Below are 17252 nucleotides of genomic sequence, written 5' to 3' on the forward strand. Positions count from 1 at the left end.
AATCTAGAACAAGAACATGTGGTGTTTTTTTTTGTTTTGGTTAAACAAAGTAAGCATTTAAGAAAAACCCTCAGAGAATGAGGAATATTTTAAAGACAAAGAATTTTGACATTTTATACATGAAAGGTGTAGAATGTATGAGGTTGAACTCAGGCCCAGTTTACAGGTCTATAAAACTCACTGGAAGCTAAGCTTAGAAGAAACTTCAAGTTGTTAAAGTGGAATTTGTCCTGGACAAGGTTGAGCCCCAGGTCTGCTACTTGAGAGATCTATTCAGTGGCCCAGGGGCCTGCTGACTCTTACAGTTGGGCTGCACTTACAGTTGACTTATTATGAATAGCATATAAAATAATATGTGAAATTATAGCATCAACTGTCCAATGAAATTCTTTTCATTCCTGGTCTGGCCCAAGTTTTTTCCTCATACCCTGTTACCTGCCTTCTTAGTGTGGCTTAGTGGTTTATATTTTCTTTTCTAATGAGTATTGCATGTATGTTACAAGTTATCACCTTGCTTCCCAGTTTTATGTTGGATTTGACAGCTTCCATATTTCAGGAAATTTAGAATCAATAGTCAGAATCACTTAGAAAACAATGATAAGGGGATGGTGGTTTGTTCCTGCTTTGCCTGGAAAAAAACATACAGTAGTTGCAAAAGAAAGAAAAGAAAGAAGACAATAGAAGGAGCTATCTTATGGATATATAGTCTGTGGCCCTGTGGTCTTATGGTCGTGGCTCTTCCACATCATGTAAGTACCAATTGTACTACAGTTATAAATTAGTTTAGTGTATCTTTCAAACACTGATATACCACTGCTACCCTCTTGACTAAGGTATTACACAGGTGGTTATACTTTTTTTAGCATTTTACAACAATGTTAAGAAGTACAGAAAATTTTTGTAGCTGGTAGAATTGGAAGTGTCAGAAATGGGAGTATATCAGGGTGCCTGGGTGGCTCAGATGGTTAAGCATCTGCCTTTCGGCTCGGGTCATGGTCCCAGGATCCTGGGATCGAGCCCCACATTGGGCTCCCTGCTTGGCGGGGAGCCTGCTTCTCCCTATTCCTTTACTGTTACCCCTGCTTGTGCTCTCTTGCTCTCTCTGTCAAATAAATAAATAAAATCTTTAAAAAAAAAAAAAAGAAATGGGAGTATATCAACACTAATGATACATTGTGGGACAGAACCCTACTTGTACAGTCTGGGAAAATATAAAACACTGAGGCATGGTCTGTAACCCTGATAGGGAGGCAAGTGTATCTTCTTGAAATACTGTGTAAAAACGGAACATAAACATAAAGTGATAAACTGAAATAAATGTTTAGATGCATACCAATCTTTGTTACTCAGGTGTCAAAGGGATTTAGCAATATTTCATCTTACGCTTCTTTTATACATTTAAATAATATGAAGAGTTACTTTTGTTTTTCACTTTGTAGGCCAACATCCAATCAATCATGGCCTCTGAAAAGCAAGTGAACATCCTGATGAAGTTGCTGGATGAGGCTCTAAAGGAGGTAGATCAGATTGAGTTGAAACTGAGCAGTTATGAGGAAATGCTCCAAAGTGTAAAAGAACAAATGGATCAGATCTCTGAAAGCAACCACCTAATTCATCTTAGTAACACTAATAATGTAAAACTCCTGTCTGAAATAGAATTTCTTGTGGTAAGTATGTTGGTAAATTGCTACCACCAACAAAAAAAAAAAACAAAAAAAATATATAGTATATAAAACCCAGTTGTAAACATTTTCTAAATTCCTTCTGAGAGTAAGATTTAAAATAATTCCAAAGACCTTATGATACTATTGAGTAGCATCTTACCTGTAAATTTCCCAAAATTACATGTGCAAATGGTGTATTTATATATATTCCAGAACCACATGGACCTGGCCAAAGGTCACATAAAGGCCCTTCAGGAGGGAGATCTTGCTTCTTCTAGAGGCATCGAGGCCTGTACCAATGCCGCTGATGCCCTTCTGCAGTGCATGAACGTAGCTCTCCGTCCAGGTATGTTCATTAGAAATGATAAAATCTGACCAAGAATCTGAGACTAAGCCTGTAACTTGGTATAAAGCTTTTAACAAGAAATACATGGGGCAAGTGGTTTAGGGTGACTGTAGTATTAGCTCCTCAAACCAGTTTCACTTCTTTCCAAACGTGTTTCTGTTGGCACTAAGAACTTTTTCATTTTAGTTCCTGTGTTTGATCACCAGTGACTCTAGTTAACACCATGATTTTTCTCTGGTACAGTCTACAGAACCTAGCACAGAGTCGATGCTTTGATTAGACCAGAGAGCATGAGGTTTTGTTAGGCAAGTGGTTCCAAAACTTGAGTTTGCTCAGAATCATGGAGAGGGTTTGTTAAAACACATATTGCTAGGGCCCAGCCCCAGATTGAGTAGGTGTGGACCAAAGCTCCAGTGTCCACATTTCCAGCAATTCCCAGATCATGCTGATGGAGGACCACACTTGGAGAACCACTGTACTATACTGTTTTCTTCTCTTGCTTACCTTTTATAAAGCAGATGAATAAACCAATAAAACTTTGGGGTCTTCAAAACAGAAATGTGGATACTGATATAAATGTATTCATTGAAGATCAGAGAAATCTCTTTACCTGTTAAATCAGTCAGGAACTGTTCTGGTTTCAGGCCATGACATGCTCCTGGCAGTCAGACAGCAACAGCAGCGTTTCAGTGATTTACGAGAGCAGTTTGCCCGCAGACTGGCCAGTCACCTCAACAACGTTTTTGTTCAACAGGTAATTTTATTTCATAATAAAACTGGCATGTTTCTGTAGCTTTTTGATATATATGTTTCCACAAAAATTGTAATGTGTTTAGTTGGGATCACAGTATATTCTTTCATATGTTTATTCAATTTTGAGATCTTTAAATAAGATTTTTAAGTATTTGCTCATAGGTGTATGTTGGACCTCAACTGTCTCCTTAGGTAGACAGTCTAGTTCCTTTTAGCTAAAACTCTGATTCTAGAAATCAAATAAATAACTATGCTTACTTATTACAGATACCATTTATATGTTCTTATTTAGAAAAGTCCAAACTTGTTACATGTTTGCTGCTTAGCCTATTTTATTTTTCAGTATTTTGAGGTGAGAACCAGGACTTGACTCAGGTGTTTTAAATGTTTCATTGGCTGTGTGTATTTTTATATATGAGAAAAATAACTATGGCTGATTTGTAAATTCCATTTGATTTAATTTTATATAAACCCTTTGTCTACATTTTTATATGGAAAAGGAGGTTATAATTAATGTTGTGGCAATTATATTAATATTAATAATATTAAGAGTACCTTACAGGGATTTGAGTAGAAGGCATTTTAATCTGGCATAAGAAATTAGGTTTCTTATGTTTTTCATCTCTTATTGTTATTGGACAAAAAAAAAATTGAGAGAAATTTTGTTCAAGAAATGCTGTCTGAAACATTGGATTCTTGTTTTCACTTTGCAGTATTCTAAAACAATTGTATTTACTATATTTTGTTTCTGATTAGTTTACTCAGGCCCTCCTTCAACTCTATAACAGGTCCTACTTTCTTTCGGTGCCTGTGAGTACATCATCAGATTTGGCTCAAGCTTTTCTGATTCCTTTTTTTTTTTTTTCCTGTAAAGTTTGCTAAACTTAACAGCAGCAGAATCTTAAAAGATTATAACTTTACTGACTTAAGCTGCCTGTTAACCATATTTATAGCAGTTTTTTAATGTCCCATAGCAAAATGTTTATTTTGGCCAGAAAGGCATTTCATCTCCTTCTGCTTGCCTCTTTTCCTGTTATTCTTTCACTCACTCACTCCTTCATTTATTTAGAAACCTTTTACCAGGTGATTGGGATGCATACCAGACATTTACTTGGGATAGGTGAGAGGCTGATCCTGTCCTCAAGTGGCTCACAGTCTAGAGGAGGGAGGTAGATACACTTAGGAAGGGTCAATGTTATTGTAGTGGTCACACCTGGGAGCGTAACGGAAACCCATCTAGCTAAGGGTGCAAGGGAGACATTGGGGAAGACTCTCTTAATGTTTCACTTGACCTGAAAAATATCAATAAAAAGGTAAATCTAGAAGTCACACAGGAAATACTAATCACACTTTTTTGCATTAGTATTTTAATATTTATTTCTGCCCAATTCCGTAGTTTTTAAAAATGACATTGTTGATAGTGATGTTATCCACATTTGTAGAGGGCATTGGAAACGTTGGAATGTTGGAATGTTACTGTAGGTAAACAGTAGTCCTTTCTGCACCTTTCATTGTTTGTTGTAACATGTAATTAATTTATGATTTTGCTTCCTTGCCTTGTAAACTAATGGCTTTGTTTACTATGAATGCTTCCAGTTCTAAAAATCTAATATGTATTGTTACATGTGAGTGATGCATGTTGAAAAACTAGAATGTTGCAACAACCTAGGATATGCTGAAGAAAGTGGAGGAGGGTGTCCCAAGTACAGAAAAGAGATTTTTCTGTGTGTTGAATTCAGTGCATCAGGCTACCTAGCAAAAGAGTTGGGAAACATGGGTATTTTCTATTCCTGGTTGTGGAACAAATGAGCGTGGGAAAAGTTGATTACCATATTATAGTATATCTCTTTGTCAATCAGCAGATTTTCATTGTGTGCCTCTTAAATACTTGTTGTTTCCATATGTAAGAATAAGAAATGGCTTCTACACTCCAGATACTTCTAAGAAGGCTTTAAGACTAATGTGCTTAAAGCTCTACAGCAATGCATATATGAAACTATTAATTGTATGAGTACGTATACATAGTTTATATATGCATGTACAAGTGCTAAAAAGTTTTAATCAAAAGTAAGTTTACTGAGAATTTAGGTAGTCAAGTATGGCATCATGGATAAGATAAAACTTGAACAGAGTCTGCAATGCAGTTTTTGGCAAATGTATATATATTCAACATATGTAACTACCGTATAGAAGAATACAGTGGAAATAATCTGTTGATCACAACATAACAGTAATTTAAGAGCACTGATTCCCAGTCTTTTTAAAATTCACACATCAGTAAAATTAAAAGAAATAACATTTGGAGACTTACTAAGTCACCAATTTTTTATTTTACCAAATAAAAACTTTAAAAAAGAAATCTTGCCATCTACTTTCACTATCTTTTTATCTCGGCACTAAACAAAAAGAATATAACTTCAGATTTCCAGATTAAATACATTTCCCTTTATGAGAAACTCTCTGCCATCATTTTATTTGTTTCTCAGTGCCATAGGCCAGTAAAAAACATCTTCACCTTTGGGAATCACTGATCCAGAGCATGCTATGATACAGCTTTCATATTAGTCCTCCCACATAGCTATATTCCTTTAATGAAACTTGAAATGCATTTTTTAATATTCACTTCTTACTATATATACATATAATAGAGTAATATTTTTAACAATTGACTAGATTCTTTTGACTCTTCTAGATCTTACACACTCAGCTTCCATTGAAATTATAGACTCTTACCTATAATTTTTACATTTACGAGGGATTTATATATCTAAGAAGATATTCAACTAGAGAATCAGGTCAGTTACACTAATTAGGATTCCAATACTGAAAACACGCAGTCAGATTAAGGCTAACGAAATTGAGGAAATACTTGCATAAAATGTATGTATTTAAAAAACTCTTTTGGTTGTCTTTTGAAAGATTCGGCTTGAAAGGATAACTCTTCTCTGCCTTTTTTGTCCCCCTTGGGTTCTTCAGAGACCTCATAATTCTGTACATTTTCTTTTGCAATATGATGAGAACTTATTATCCACTGAACTAAAAGTACAACTGGGAAAAACTGAAATTGTGGGGGTTTTGCTATATGCTTGAGCTTGGGAATTTTTCTTTCAACGTATTTTTATAGAAACATCATATAGTAAAATAAAGCCTGTAAAATATACCACCAATGTCCAGTTCATTTCACAAAAATTGTTTCCTTAAGCGTGTTTCACCATTTCCTAAACATAGGTAAATTATCTGTAGTTAAAAGCTTAGGAAGAGTTAGGATTTTTTAAGATCAGCTTTTGTGATGTTTGTTGGAACTGTGCTCCTTTCTTTTTTCTTTAAGAAAACGAAAATAAACATGCCATTACACAGAAAGAGTTCCCAAATCTTGAGAATTTTTTCAGCATTTGAAATGAGTGTATCATTTCTGTTTGAAAATCAGTTACAGTGGTTAAGAGTAGGATGATGGAGCCAAACTTCCTGGATTCAAAACCCTGACTCTGCTACCTCCTAGCTGGGTGACCTTTAGCAAGTTAATTAACCTCCTTGCACCACAAACCCTAGTAATATATACACTAATGAAAATTTATAATGTATTAAGTTTGTAGAAAATGTGTCTGTCTTAGATTAGCTGAACACAGAGCTCGACAGGGGGCTCAGTCGCATGACTGCAAGGTCGTGACCCCAGCTAAAAGCAAGAGTCAGATGCTTAACTGACTGAGGCCACGCAGGCACCCAAGTTTTGCTATTTTTTAAATGAGGAGCAAAGTACTTTACAAAGTTATTGTGAACATTAGAATTTATATATATATAGAAAGAGAAAGAGAGCACACTCAACATGACAAAAGGCATTCAATAAATTGTTATTGTTAACAATTTATTATTATTTATAATAACTTTATTTTTTAATTTAAATTCAATTTAAGTAGCATATAGTATATTATTAGCTTCAGAGGTAGAATTTAGTGATTCATCAGTTGCATACAACACCCAGTGCTCATTCCATCAAGTGCCCTCCTTAATGCCTATCACCCAGTTACCCCATCCCCCCACCCTCAGTTGTTTCCTAGAAACTTTAAGCAATGTCTTAATTTTTTTTATTATATAGAGAATAAAGTTGTGTGCACATGAGAATTCTAGAAGTGACCATAACTTACACTAGTGATTGAATTAAACAGTTTAAATATGTAATTTTCCTATTTCCTATAGTTATTTTAGAACAGTTTCTCTAAAATTAAATCTTCCGTTAGCACTAATCACATTTAATCCATCTTAATAGTAATGGTTTGAAGATCATTATGTTCTTAATATTAGAAGGCAATTCTTCAGGTGATGGTGATCTAAAATGCTGTTTGCAAAAGAAAGCTTTGAATAGCAACATGTGAAAGAGCTTTATAAATTGTAAAATCCTCTACAAACAATAATTAGTTCTTCCATTTTTAGGGGAGAAGGTTTTTAATTGAAGAACTTTCCTGACACTAAATTAAGTAATATAACTTAACATGTAATGGCTTGAGTAAACAGTTGCAGAAGAACATAAACAATAATTTTGAATCTTAAATCATTGAGAAAAGTTAATGAGAAAGACTGGGATGATGAAAGATGTCTAATATTATTATTAATAAAGAATTTTAAAAATTAACCTTTGGCACCTATAATGAGACATGAAGTATAGTCCAGTGGTAATAACTGTGTGTTTTATTTAAAATGATTAATTCTTTTCATATTTATTGTTAGTCTTTACCTCACAGAAAACATGTAGGTGCCCAGGCATTCCAAATATATAGAATAGTTGCATTTTTCAACACTGTAGCTCTTAGTCCACAATGATTCTTTTGGAAGATGTCATTGTTTTATATTTAGTCAGCCATCCAAAAAAGAATGTTCACATAGGTCCTTGCTCCCCTATCTAAAACTCTTGGGGTCAGTTGTGTTTTTAGAATTTTTCAGATTTTAGTAAAGTAATATAGTACATATACTATGTATTATATAACCACTCCAGGAGGGTCTGGAGCAGGGCCCTGTGATTAAGCACACAATGTTCCTACAGCAAAAAGTATGAATAGTCATTCCAAACACTATAAATAGCCTCATGTCAGTTCAGGTCAAGTTTTGCCATTAAAATAGATTTGGCACTGAATTTAAACAGGTTTTAGAGCTTTTTGTATTTTAGAAGTACAGAAAGGGATTGTACACGGTATACCTTGTATATAACATCTATAATAGCTATGAACTTGTGTTGCCTTGCCCTTTCTTTTTCTTATTTTAAATTGGTCACCCTAGTTTTCTGATACTCTTCTGCTTTCTCTAGTCTAATTTCCTAAGTATCAATAATCTTAATCTTAAGTAATATCAGTAATTTTAATCTTTTTTCAGTAATCTTAATCTCAAATAATCCTTAATCTTAGAAATATACTGATTATTCTACATAGTTTTATATGGAATTTCTATATAATGGGTCCTTATTTTTTTTTTAATCTCCATTTTAAATTGGGGATATAATCTTACAAGAAGAAAATTCTCCAACAGGCTGATTTGAAAGCTTTAATGAAGAAGGAACTCAACGATGGTTTTAGTACTTGGCATGTCTTATTCTCCTATCTTTCTTGCTCTAAAGGTACTTCTCAATTGCTAGAGAATTCTTCATTGCCTTAGACCAGGAATTTTTTTCTGGATAGTCTGTAGTTAAAAGAAATGGTTTAAAAAATCCATAACCAAAGTTCTTATTTTGTGTCTATAGTAAAGCATATAAATTAGATAGAGAAAAGAAATGTCTTTTAAATTAAAAGAATTTAAATTCAGGGGCAACTGAGTGGCTCAGTTGGTTTTGCCTCCAACTCTTGATCTCAGCTCAGGTCTTGATCTCAGCGTCATGAAATCGAGCCCTGTATCAGGCTCCGTGCTCAACACAAGAGCCTGCTTGAGATTCTCTCTCCCTCCCTCTCCCTCTGTCCCTTGCCCTCTGTCCCTCGCCCTGTGCTCTCTAAATAAATAAATAAATAAATAAATAAATAAATAAATAAATAAAATCTTTAAAAAATAAAAATAAAAGAATTTAAATTCAGGATATTTATAAGCTAATTTATGTCAGCTAGTATAATACACATACAATTAGGTTTAGGTAACTTGACTAGGAAATGAGTTAACCAGCACCAAAACTCAATCACTGTGTCATTTTAATAGAATGCTAACAAATAAGTTCTGACTAAGCAAATTAGATTGAGTCAGAATTACATCAAATAAATCCATATTGTTTTTCCTTTTCCTTGTTCTTGGGAACTTATATTTTCAAGGGGGAATTTACTCCTTTAATCTTTCAACTCTTCATCCCTTAGACACTAGCTTTGAGTTCATGACAAATATTGACAAAGTAGCAGAGAGAGCTAGATTGTTTCCAAAGAGGGCTGGGAAGATTTTTATTGTGTTTGTTTGTTTGTTTTTTAGATACCAGTAACTGGTAGGCATTTGCAGTTTTTGAGTCTGGTTAAAATGATTTTGTTAGATATGTTTTTTTTTTTTTTTTTTTTTTTTTTGCTGGTAGTCTTTTTCTTGTTCCATGAGTCATTGTTTGCGTATAACACCCAGTGCTCCACGCAGAACATGCCCTCTTTAATACCGATCACCAGGCTAACCCATCCTCCCATCCCCTCCCCTCTAGAAGCCTCAGTTTGTTTTTCAGAGTCCATAGTCTCTCATGGTTTGTTAGATATGTTTTTAAAAGAAAATGGAAGTGTGACTCACATGACTAAGGTTCCAGTTCTTCCCTCCAGCGTGACCTGAGTAAATCACTTAAGCCTTTAAGTTTCAGTTTCTTCTAGAAAATGAGCTCATTGGAACAGATAATCTTCCAGGCCTATATTTTTCAAAACAAAAGTCAGGATGCATCATCTAAGACTGACTGATAACTTACTAATTTATTTACATAAAAGCCTTGTCAAGGTTTTTAAATAAAATCATGTGTAGTTATTTAACAAATTTCTAAAAAAACTAAAATTACACTATTATTAAGTATTATCCAGGAAAGCCCAGGATATCATCATCTGTGGTGCTTCCTAGTTCTAAAAGTTTATATCCTATATGTCCTTAATCTGTTGTTTTAAATATTGTAAACTCTAATAGTAGAAACACCATAGATATAGACAATTTGTTTTGAATGACTTCCCTGTTTGATGTGTTTCTCGGTACAGTTGTATCATGAGGTTTATTTGCTTAGTAAATAGTAAAATGTACGGTATGGGAGAGACAGACTTGATTAAAACATTCATTGTCAACTCCTTTAGAAGATGAAATGGGTAGTTGATTTATCCCAGAGTGCCATTCTTGCATGTTTATGATTATTTTATGGTGATGAGGTTCGGTAGATTTACACAGGATGATAAAAGAAAACAAGTAAGTACTCAAGTTTTTATCCCTCTCTTCTTTTGCTTTTCTTTGGCTACATTTGGTCATTGTTTAGACTTTTCAATCGCAACATGTTTCTTTTACTGTCAACATATTTATTGACTTATTTACAATATCACCAACATATTTATTGACTTATTTACAATATCACTCTAGGGTCATGATCAGAGTTCAACTCTTGCTCAGCACTCTGTTGAACTGGCTTTACCCAACCATCATCCATTTCATAGAGACTTGCTTCGATATGCCAAGTTGATGGAGTGGCTGAAGAGTACAGATTATGGAAAATATGAGGGACTAACAAAGGTATGAGTTTGATATCAATTACTCACTGAGTATAGAATATAATCTAGAATCAAGACGTCATGTATTCAGTTCTCCAAGTGACATTTGAAGTACTGTAGTACCTTCTTAGTGAAGCAGAAACTAATTGAATTTCTGAGTGCTCATTAAGGGAGAACACTTATTTTATTTAGTTGGGTAAAGAAGAGCTAAATTTCGAACTTCAATTTAATATAGTAATAGGCTGTACTGTGGCCTTAAGCATCATTCGGTTTCGTTAAGTGCAATAATTATTTCCTGAGTTTCTTTACAAGCAATATAGAAACTAGAGACTAGAAGATATATAAGTAAGGTGTTTGCCCTCTAAGAATTCATAACCTGTTCAATGAAGCAAGTACAGAGTGCCTCTTTATTAAGCAAGCATTTCACTATTCCAGGCACACGGGGCCTAACAAGCCCTATTTCTAGAGAGCCTCACATCTGACTGGGAAGAACAATTACACTTAAAACAATCAGCAAAACATTAAGTGCTAAACTGAAAATGAGTTTAAATGCATGGCAGTTTAGAAAAGAAAAATCCATGTCCTAAAAACTTCAGGGCAGAAATTGGACTTGAATTGAGTTTTAAATAATCAATGGGATTAGATAAACTAGCAAAGAGGGAAAGGGTATTCCAGGGATGAGGAGCAAGATGTGCAGACAGAGGTGGGAAAATACGCCCTTTTGTCAGGACAATGGAGAATGCAAGCCTATGAAGCAGAAAGTTCATATTCTGGAGCAGTGAGAAATTATGTTGAAAAAGATGAGCCATGAGACCTAACAGCATGCCTCATACATGGGAAAAGACTAGATGAGGCAAATTCATAAGAACCTAATATAATAATTCAGATGAAATGAAATCTGACCCAGGAAGATAGTGGTAGGAATAGGGAATAGGAACCAAAAGAGAGACTCCAAGGAAGGGACAGGATGATGCCAAACTTTCTAGGCTTGGAGATTAGAAGAGCAGTGCCAGAAACACCAGCAACTGCAGAAGATGAGTCATTCGTTCATATATGAATTGAGCACCTGTTATGTTCTACGTAAGTGCTAGAGATACAGCACCAAAGGAAACGGGCAAATGCTTGCCTTCTCAAAGCGCATGTTTTGGTTGAGAAAGACTTGACAAAAAAGTCAGTTGTGTAGTATGTTAGAAGGTACTGCTGAGTGCTCTGGTGAAAATAAAGCAGGGAATGCTGGGAATGGGGGAAGACTATAGTTTGAAATAAGGCATCATGAGAAGATAACATCTGAGCATAGATTTTTAAAATGAGCAAGGATGTGGGGTGCCTGGCGGGTTCAGTCAGTAGAACATTCGACTCTTGATCTCAGGGTTGTGAGTTCGAGCCTCATGTTGGGTGTAGAGATTACTTAAAAATAAAATCTTAAAAAAAAAAAAGCAGGGCTGAGCAGTGCGAGTTTCTTGGGGAAAGCTTTCCAGGCACAGTACAAGTGGTCTATGGCAAGAGCATGCCTGGTGTCCTGGGGGGAGCAGCAAGGAAGCACTGGGGTTGGAGCCCAGAGCACCAAGGCCTGGAGCTTAGAAGGAAGGTAGGAGAGGTAAAGTGGGGGTGGGGCGGGGCAGATCTGGAAGGGACTGTGTGCCATGGTAAGGACTTGGCTTTTACTGTGAAGGAGCTGGGGGAGGGGGTTTTGGTAGGCTTTGAGCAGTAGAATGACATGATCTGATTTAGCTTTAATAAATGGCCATTGTGGCGGGAAGCCATGGGTACAATACTTTTGCATTTCTGCTGTGACCTTTAGTATTGGAATTGACCATGTCACTTAGGGAGCTGAAGAATTGCTACCTAATTCCAGTATATAAATAGCTATATTTATATATCAGATATAAGAGCAGTTTGCTTAAAATTCTGAAATACCCTGAAAAACATGTAAACTCTTTTAAGTTTTTACGAATTTGGAGTTTAAAAATTAAAAAATTAAGTAATGCATAACTTAATTTTAATAATTAGTAATAACTTAATTATGTGGACAATATGACCTGAAAACAATGTTCTCGAATTGGAAAGAGTGATGTGTTTTGTTTCTTGGAGTGAAAACAAAAATATTGAGATTGTTAATATAAAAGCTCTTCCCTTCAACCCATGTGCTTGTGACAGAAAATTTCCTAACAGAATTTAGATAGCAAAATCATCTTATTTTTTGCTAGTTTTGCTAGCCAAAGTTTTTCCTAGTATTACTCAAAAAATGGTGTTATCTTTCAGAGTGTTTTATAATGAAGATTATTCTCTCTCAGGAAACTAATGTTTATACATGAACCCATTTTATCTTCATACTTACTGAAATAATTATTACAACTTCCTCTAGTGTTAGGTTCATGCTTCATGAGAAGGCAGAGGATTAGGTAGAAATTTATGAGCACTATGATAAGAAAAAAGCAGGGTGTACATTCCTATCAATATATCAGTATGAACACACTTGGCATGAGGACATTCTTGTATATCAGTCTTTATGTTTTCTCCTCAAAGTGCCTTTGCCCCCTTAAAGTAAGATCTGGCTCCCTTTACTTCTAAACTGAGATAAGAAAGAGGACATAAACCTTGGTAAAATAAATAATATTTTTAAAGTATAATTTAAAAAAAATGCTTTTCAAAAAGAATATAAGTATCCTGGGGTATTTATATATATCTTGTCAGCTGTTTTAGATAAGACTACTTTTGTTTTGCAGAATTAGTCTTTTAAGTGTTCTGCAACTCTACTGTTGTGTTATATTTTGTTTTGTTTTGTTTTGTTTTCATTCAACAGAATTCTGATTTGGAGATATCTTAAGGAAAAATATTTACAGTACTGGAATTCTTCTTTTGAAGTTTTAGGAGGATTAATATTTTGAATAATTAAACATTATTATATCTCCTTAAGAGTTTTGTGCCAACAAGTGCTTTGCCCCTAGTGAATATTCAAATAAGTAAAGTAATCAATAAGCTTTTTGCCTAATTGTGTTCTCAGTGAGTATTATTGCCCTATCTTTATATATAATGCAGTATTCATGAATGTAATTTAAGTGAAGAAACAAGGCGATAGCCAACCTAGCAATGATTTATGGAATCATTCTCTGCTCACAGTATAGTTTTGATTGACAATATTAATGAGCTTTTTAAATGAAATTAACTTATTTCCCAGGAATGTTACTTGATCCTGTGGTTTGAACTTTTGACAGACTATGTATTTTACCTCATAATCTAATTTGGTTGCTGAAGTTATCAAAAACAGGAATTTTATTAAAAAGGAAGAAGGAAGAAAGGAATGAAAGAAGGAAAGAAAGAAAGAAAGAAAGAAAGAAAGAAAGAAGGAAACAGACAAACCAGTACTTCTTTAGTAAGAAATAATAATTAAATGCAGATACTGTTTGCACTTGATTGGGTGTACACAGCTCTCATGCTTTCTGGCAGGAAAAAGAAAAGCCTTTTTCCGTTCTTTAAGGGATAAGAATCAGTAGGCACTGCCCCAGCTCTGCTTAGGGCTGAATCGAGTTTTAGTGTACATAATTAGAGCTTAGGGAAATAGTTCAACTGCCCAGATTCCTTCTTCCCCAGGACTACAACCCCTATATGTGGCTGTGGGTTATTCATGTAGGGCAGTTATTAATAGAGATGTTCCATCCATGCTTGGGGAGGAAATGAGCTTTCCTCTCCTAGTAATCTCCCGAGGTTGATGGTCAGTCTTGAAGATTACCCAGATTTCTTCTCTCAACCTCAGTTCTGCATTTGTGGAATTTACCCATTTGTGTAAAGAAAAAGTAAAATATAGAGATCTTGGTAAGACTGCACAGTCAACACAATGTAAAGTTGAAAAGACTGCCAGAAACAACAGTATTTAAACTCATGATAGTTAAATGTAAGGTGCTGTATTCAAGGTGCTAAGAGGCACCTCATAAGAGACATCCTTCAGAATTTGGTAAATGAATGAACTGATGGTTACACCTGTCTGTGGTCTTTCCCACCAATGAGTTCTGTTATGTAGCTGGAAAAAAGGTATCCAGTCATTCAAGTTGCAGTGGAAAAGGGGGTGATTTTCAGTAGTCTGCTCATGTCACTGTTTTCTAGATACCAAAGAGCTGTTTTGAAATTGTTTAAATTGCTTGGGGAGTAATGTGCACTTTAGACAATTTGGGTATTGGAATGCAATCTGTTATATTGAATGATTTGAGTAGAAACCACAGATGAAGATTTCATAAATTACGTGAAACTAATTTTCTGTTTGTCAACTATTTACTGATTTGCAGTGATCAGTATTTTTATGAGAATTTAAGCTTGAAAAAGTGAGACAGCCCAGTGAAATAGGAATTAATTTTAGGGTATATTTTAATTTATATTTGCTTTTAAATTTATGCAAAGATCATAGGAAAGAATTGCCCATTTGACTGTTTTCCTTACAGAGACAATGTGGGAGATATATATGGATGGCCTACAAACTGAAAAACCAAGGATTTATATACTATGTTTCATCCAAATACTATTTTATAAGGATATATCTATAAACTAAGAAAATCAGTGGTAAACTATGAGTCAGGATACAAATATTCACATAATATATACCTTTTGAAAGGCGCACCTGATGTTTAAAGCAACATAAACCTGCTCTAGAGCTGAATGTATTGGGGAGCCTGGGTCGCTCAGTTGGTTAAGTATCTGCCTTCAGCTCAGGTCATGATCCCAGGGTCCTGAGATTGAGCCCCACATTGGGCTCCCTGTTCCTCAGGGAGCCTGCTTCTCTCTCCCTCTGCCTGCCGCTCCCCCTGCTTGTGCTCTCTCTCTCTCTGTCAAATAAATAAATAAATCTTAAAAAAAACTGAATATATTAATTTGAAATTATAAAGGAAGCTGAAGCTTAGATTCCATGATAAATTTAAAAGAATAACCAAGTACAGTTTTTCTCCTGTGGATTTATTTAAATTTAGTCTCTATATGGCATTTAACTTGGGACTTGGTAAAATATAGGGTCTCCCACTGGTGAAGAATCCTTCCTGAGAGCATAAAATATTTTTATGTGATAGTAAGCAGATATGATGAAGAAGTAAGTTTGTAAGCATACAAACAAAGTTATAGATGTTTCCATTTGAGCTAGAATAAATCCAATTTGTTTTTAAAAAATGATTGTGAAAACTGTAAGATGTGCTAATTATAATTAAATTCTTGTTGAAAATAACTTATTTTGGTATACCTAAATACCCTAAGCTTATTGAAAATAGCCTATTTTTTTTAAAGATTTTTATTTATTTGACAGAGAGAGACACAGCGAGAGAGGGAAACACAAGCAGGGGGAGTGGGAAGCAGACCTCCCGCTGAGTGGGGAGCCGGATGTGGGGCTCAATCCCAGGACCCTGGGACCATGACCTGAGCTGAAGGCAGTCGCTTAATGACTGAGCCACCCAGGTACCCCAAAAATAGCCTGTTTTTGATATACCTTAATACTCTAAGTTGACAGGCAACACTGACTGAATGTGCTCCTTTGTTGCTGTTGACTGTCCGTCGGTATGATTGTTTTTAAAAGCAACATGGCAGGATGGAGGAACGGCTATAAAAATTCCCATATTCTTTGGCCCTGTATTTCTACCCTTAGGATATGATTCCAAGAAAACAATTCATTAAAGATGAAAAGGTTATTGTAACATCGTCTATCATAGCAAAACATTGAAACCACTTAAGTGGTCTCTGCTAGGGGATTGATTTGCTGAATTGCGGTACATCAACAAAGCATAACACTGTATAGTCATTAAAGTGTGAGACTGGAGAAACATGATTGCTCTGACCCAAATATCTTATATAGTATGAGTGCACCTCTATTTAAAATATATGAAAGATAATGCATAAAAATGAAAATATAAGTGTGATTATGTTCAACTTCATATTTTTGTGAATTGCTGTTTTGATGCCTGTTCAGTTTTTTTTTAAGACAGAAAATAGCCAACTTTTTAAATCCTATGAAATACATCAGGATTTTAGACCAGAAAGTTTAAAGCAAGCACGAAGGATTTGGGGGAACTGAATTGTTTTATTTGTTTTATTAATAAGAAGTACCTGTTACTTTTATTTTAAGAATTACATGGATTATTTATCACGACTATATGAGAGAGAAATTAAAGATTTCTTTGAAGTTGCAAAGATCAAGATGACTGGCACAACTAAAGAAAGCAAGAAGTTTGGTAAGCTTAGACACCTCACTTCATTGTTTTTATTCTATTAAAAGTGGTTTTATTTATGACAAATAATTCTAAGACTTTTCAGAGCAAGGTGGAAGAAGATACAGTAGAATTGATGAAAAAGTAAGTCTGATGCATTGGTTTGATTTATAGTTACTTCACAGAACAAATATTTGTATCTGTAAATATGGCTTTTACTAAAATTCTGTAGTAGATGAATCTGACAGCAATTGTGTATTCATGCCATAATTGAAAGCATCTATTCATGGGAAAAGTAGTTGACCAGAAAATGAATTGCAGTCTGGTCGAGAAAGTACAAGGCTAAGAGACATGTTGAGAGTTCAGTTTCCAACTTCCTTAAAAGGCCTTTTTTAGCAGTTGGTGGCAAGTCATTGATCTCTTAAGTCATTGCTCTTTATAGGGAAATGAAAGTAATTCCTGGCTTCTTACTTCTCACTGGCTATTTTGAATCAAAAAGAAAGTTTGTGTTTCCTCCCGGGTCAAGCTGTAAAAATGTCACCCAAATTGCTCCTGTGATTATAGTTATTTTTCCTAAGAGATATTTTTCAAGCATGCTAAAATTGTTGCTTTTAAGTATGTTAAGTGGACAGACGGAAACATG

The 17252-nt window shown here is 34.8% G+C and overlaps 1 protein-coding gene across 5 annotated transcripts in view; it reads left to right on the top strand.

Annotated features, from left to right (window-relative positions):
- Positions 1–17252, top strand: part of EXOC1 (exocyst complex component 1) — a 66835-nt gene that overhangs the window by 26490 nt on the left and 23093 nt on the right. For all 5 annotated transcript variants that reach the window (XM_073891712.1, XM_073891714.1, XM_025887384.2 and 2 more), the window contains 5 exons: positions 1440–1667; positions 1878–2010; positions 2655–2764; positions 10306–10455; positions 16528–16633. In XM_073891712.1, the coding sequence (XP_073747813.1) occupies positions 1440–1667; positions 1878–2010; positions 2655–2764; positions 10306–10455; positions 16528–16633 (727 nt within the window). The remainder of the gene's footprint in view (positions 1–1439; positions 1668–1877; positions 2011–2654; positions 2765–10305; positions 10456–16527; positions 16634–17252) is intronic.

Source organism: Callorhinus ursinus, unplaced genomic scaffold, assembly GCF_003265705.2.
Source record: "Callorhinus ursinus isolate GAN/ISIS: 27379988/994484 unplaced genomic scaffold, GSC_fseal_2.0 scaffold4, whole genome shotgun sequence".
NCBI lineage: Eukaryota > Metazoa > Chordata > Mammalia > Carnivora > Otariidae > Callorhinus > Callorhinus ursinus.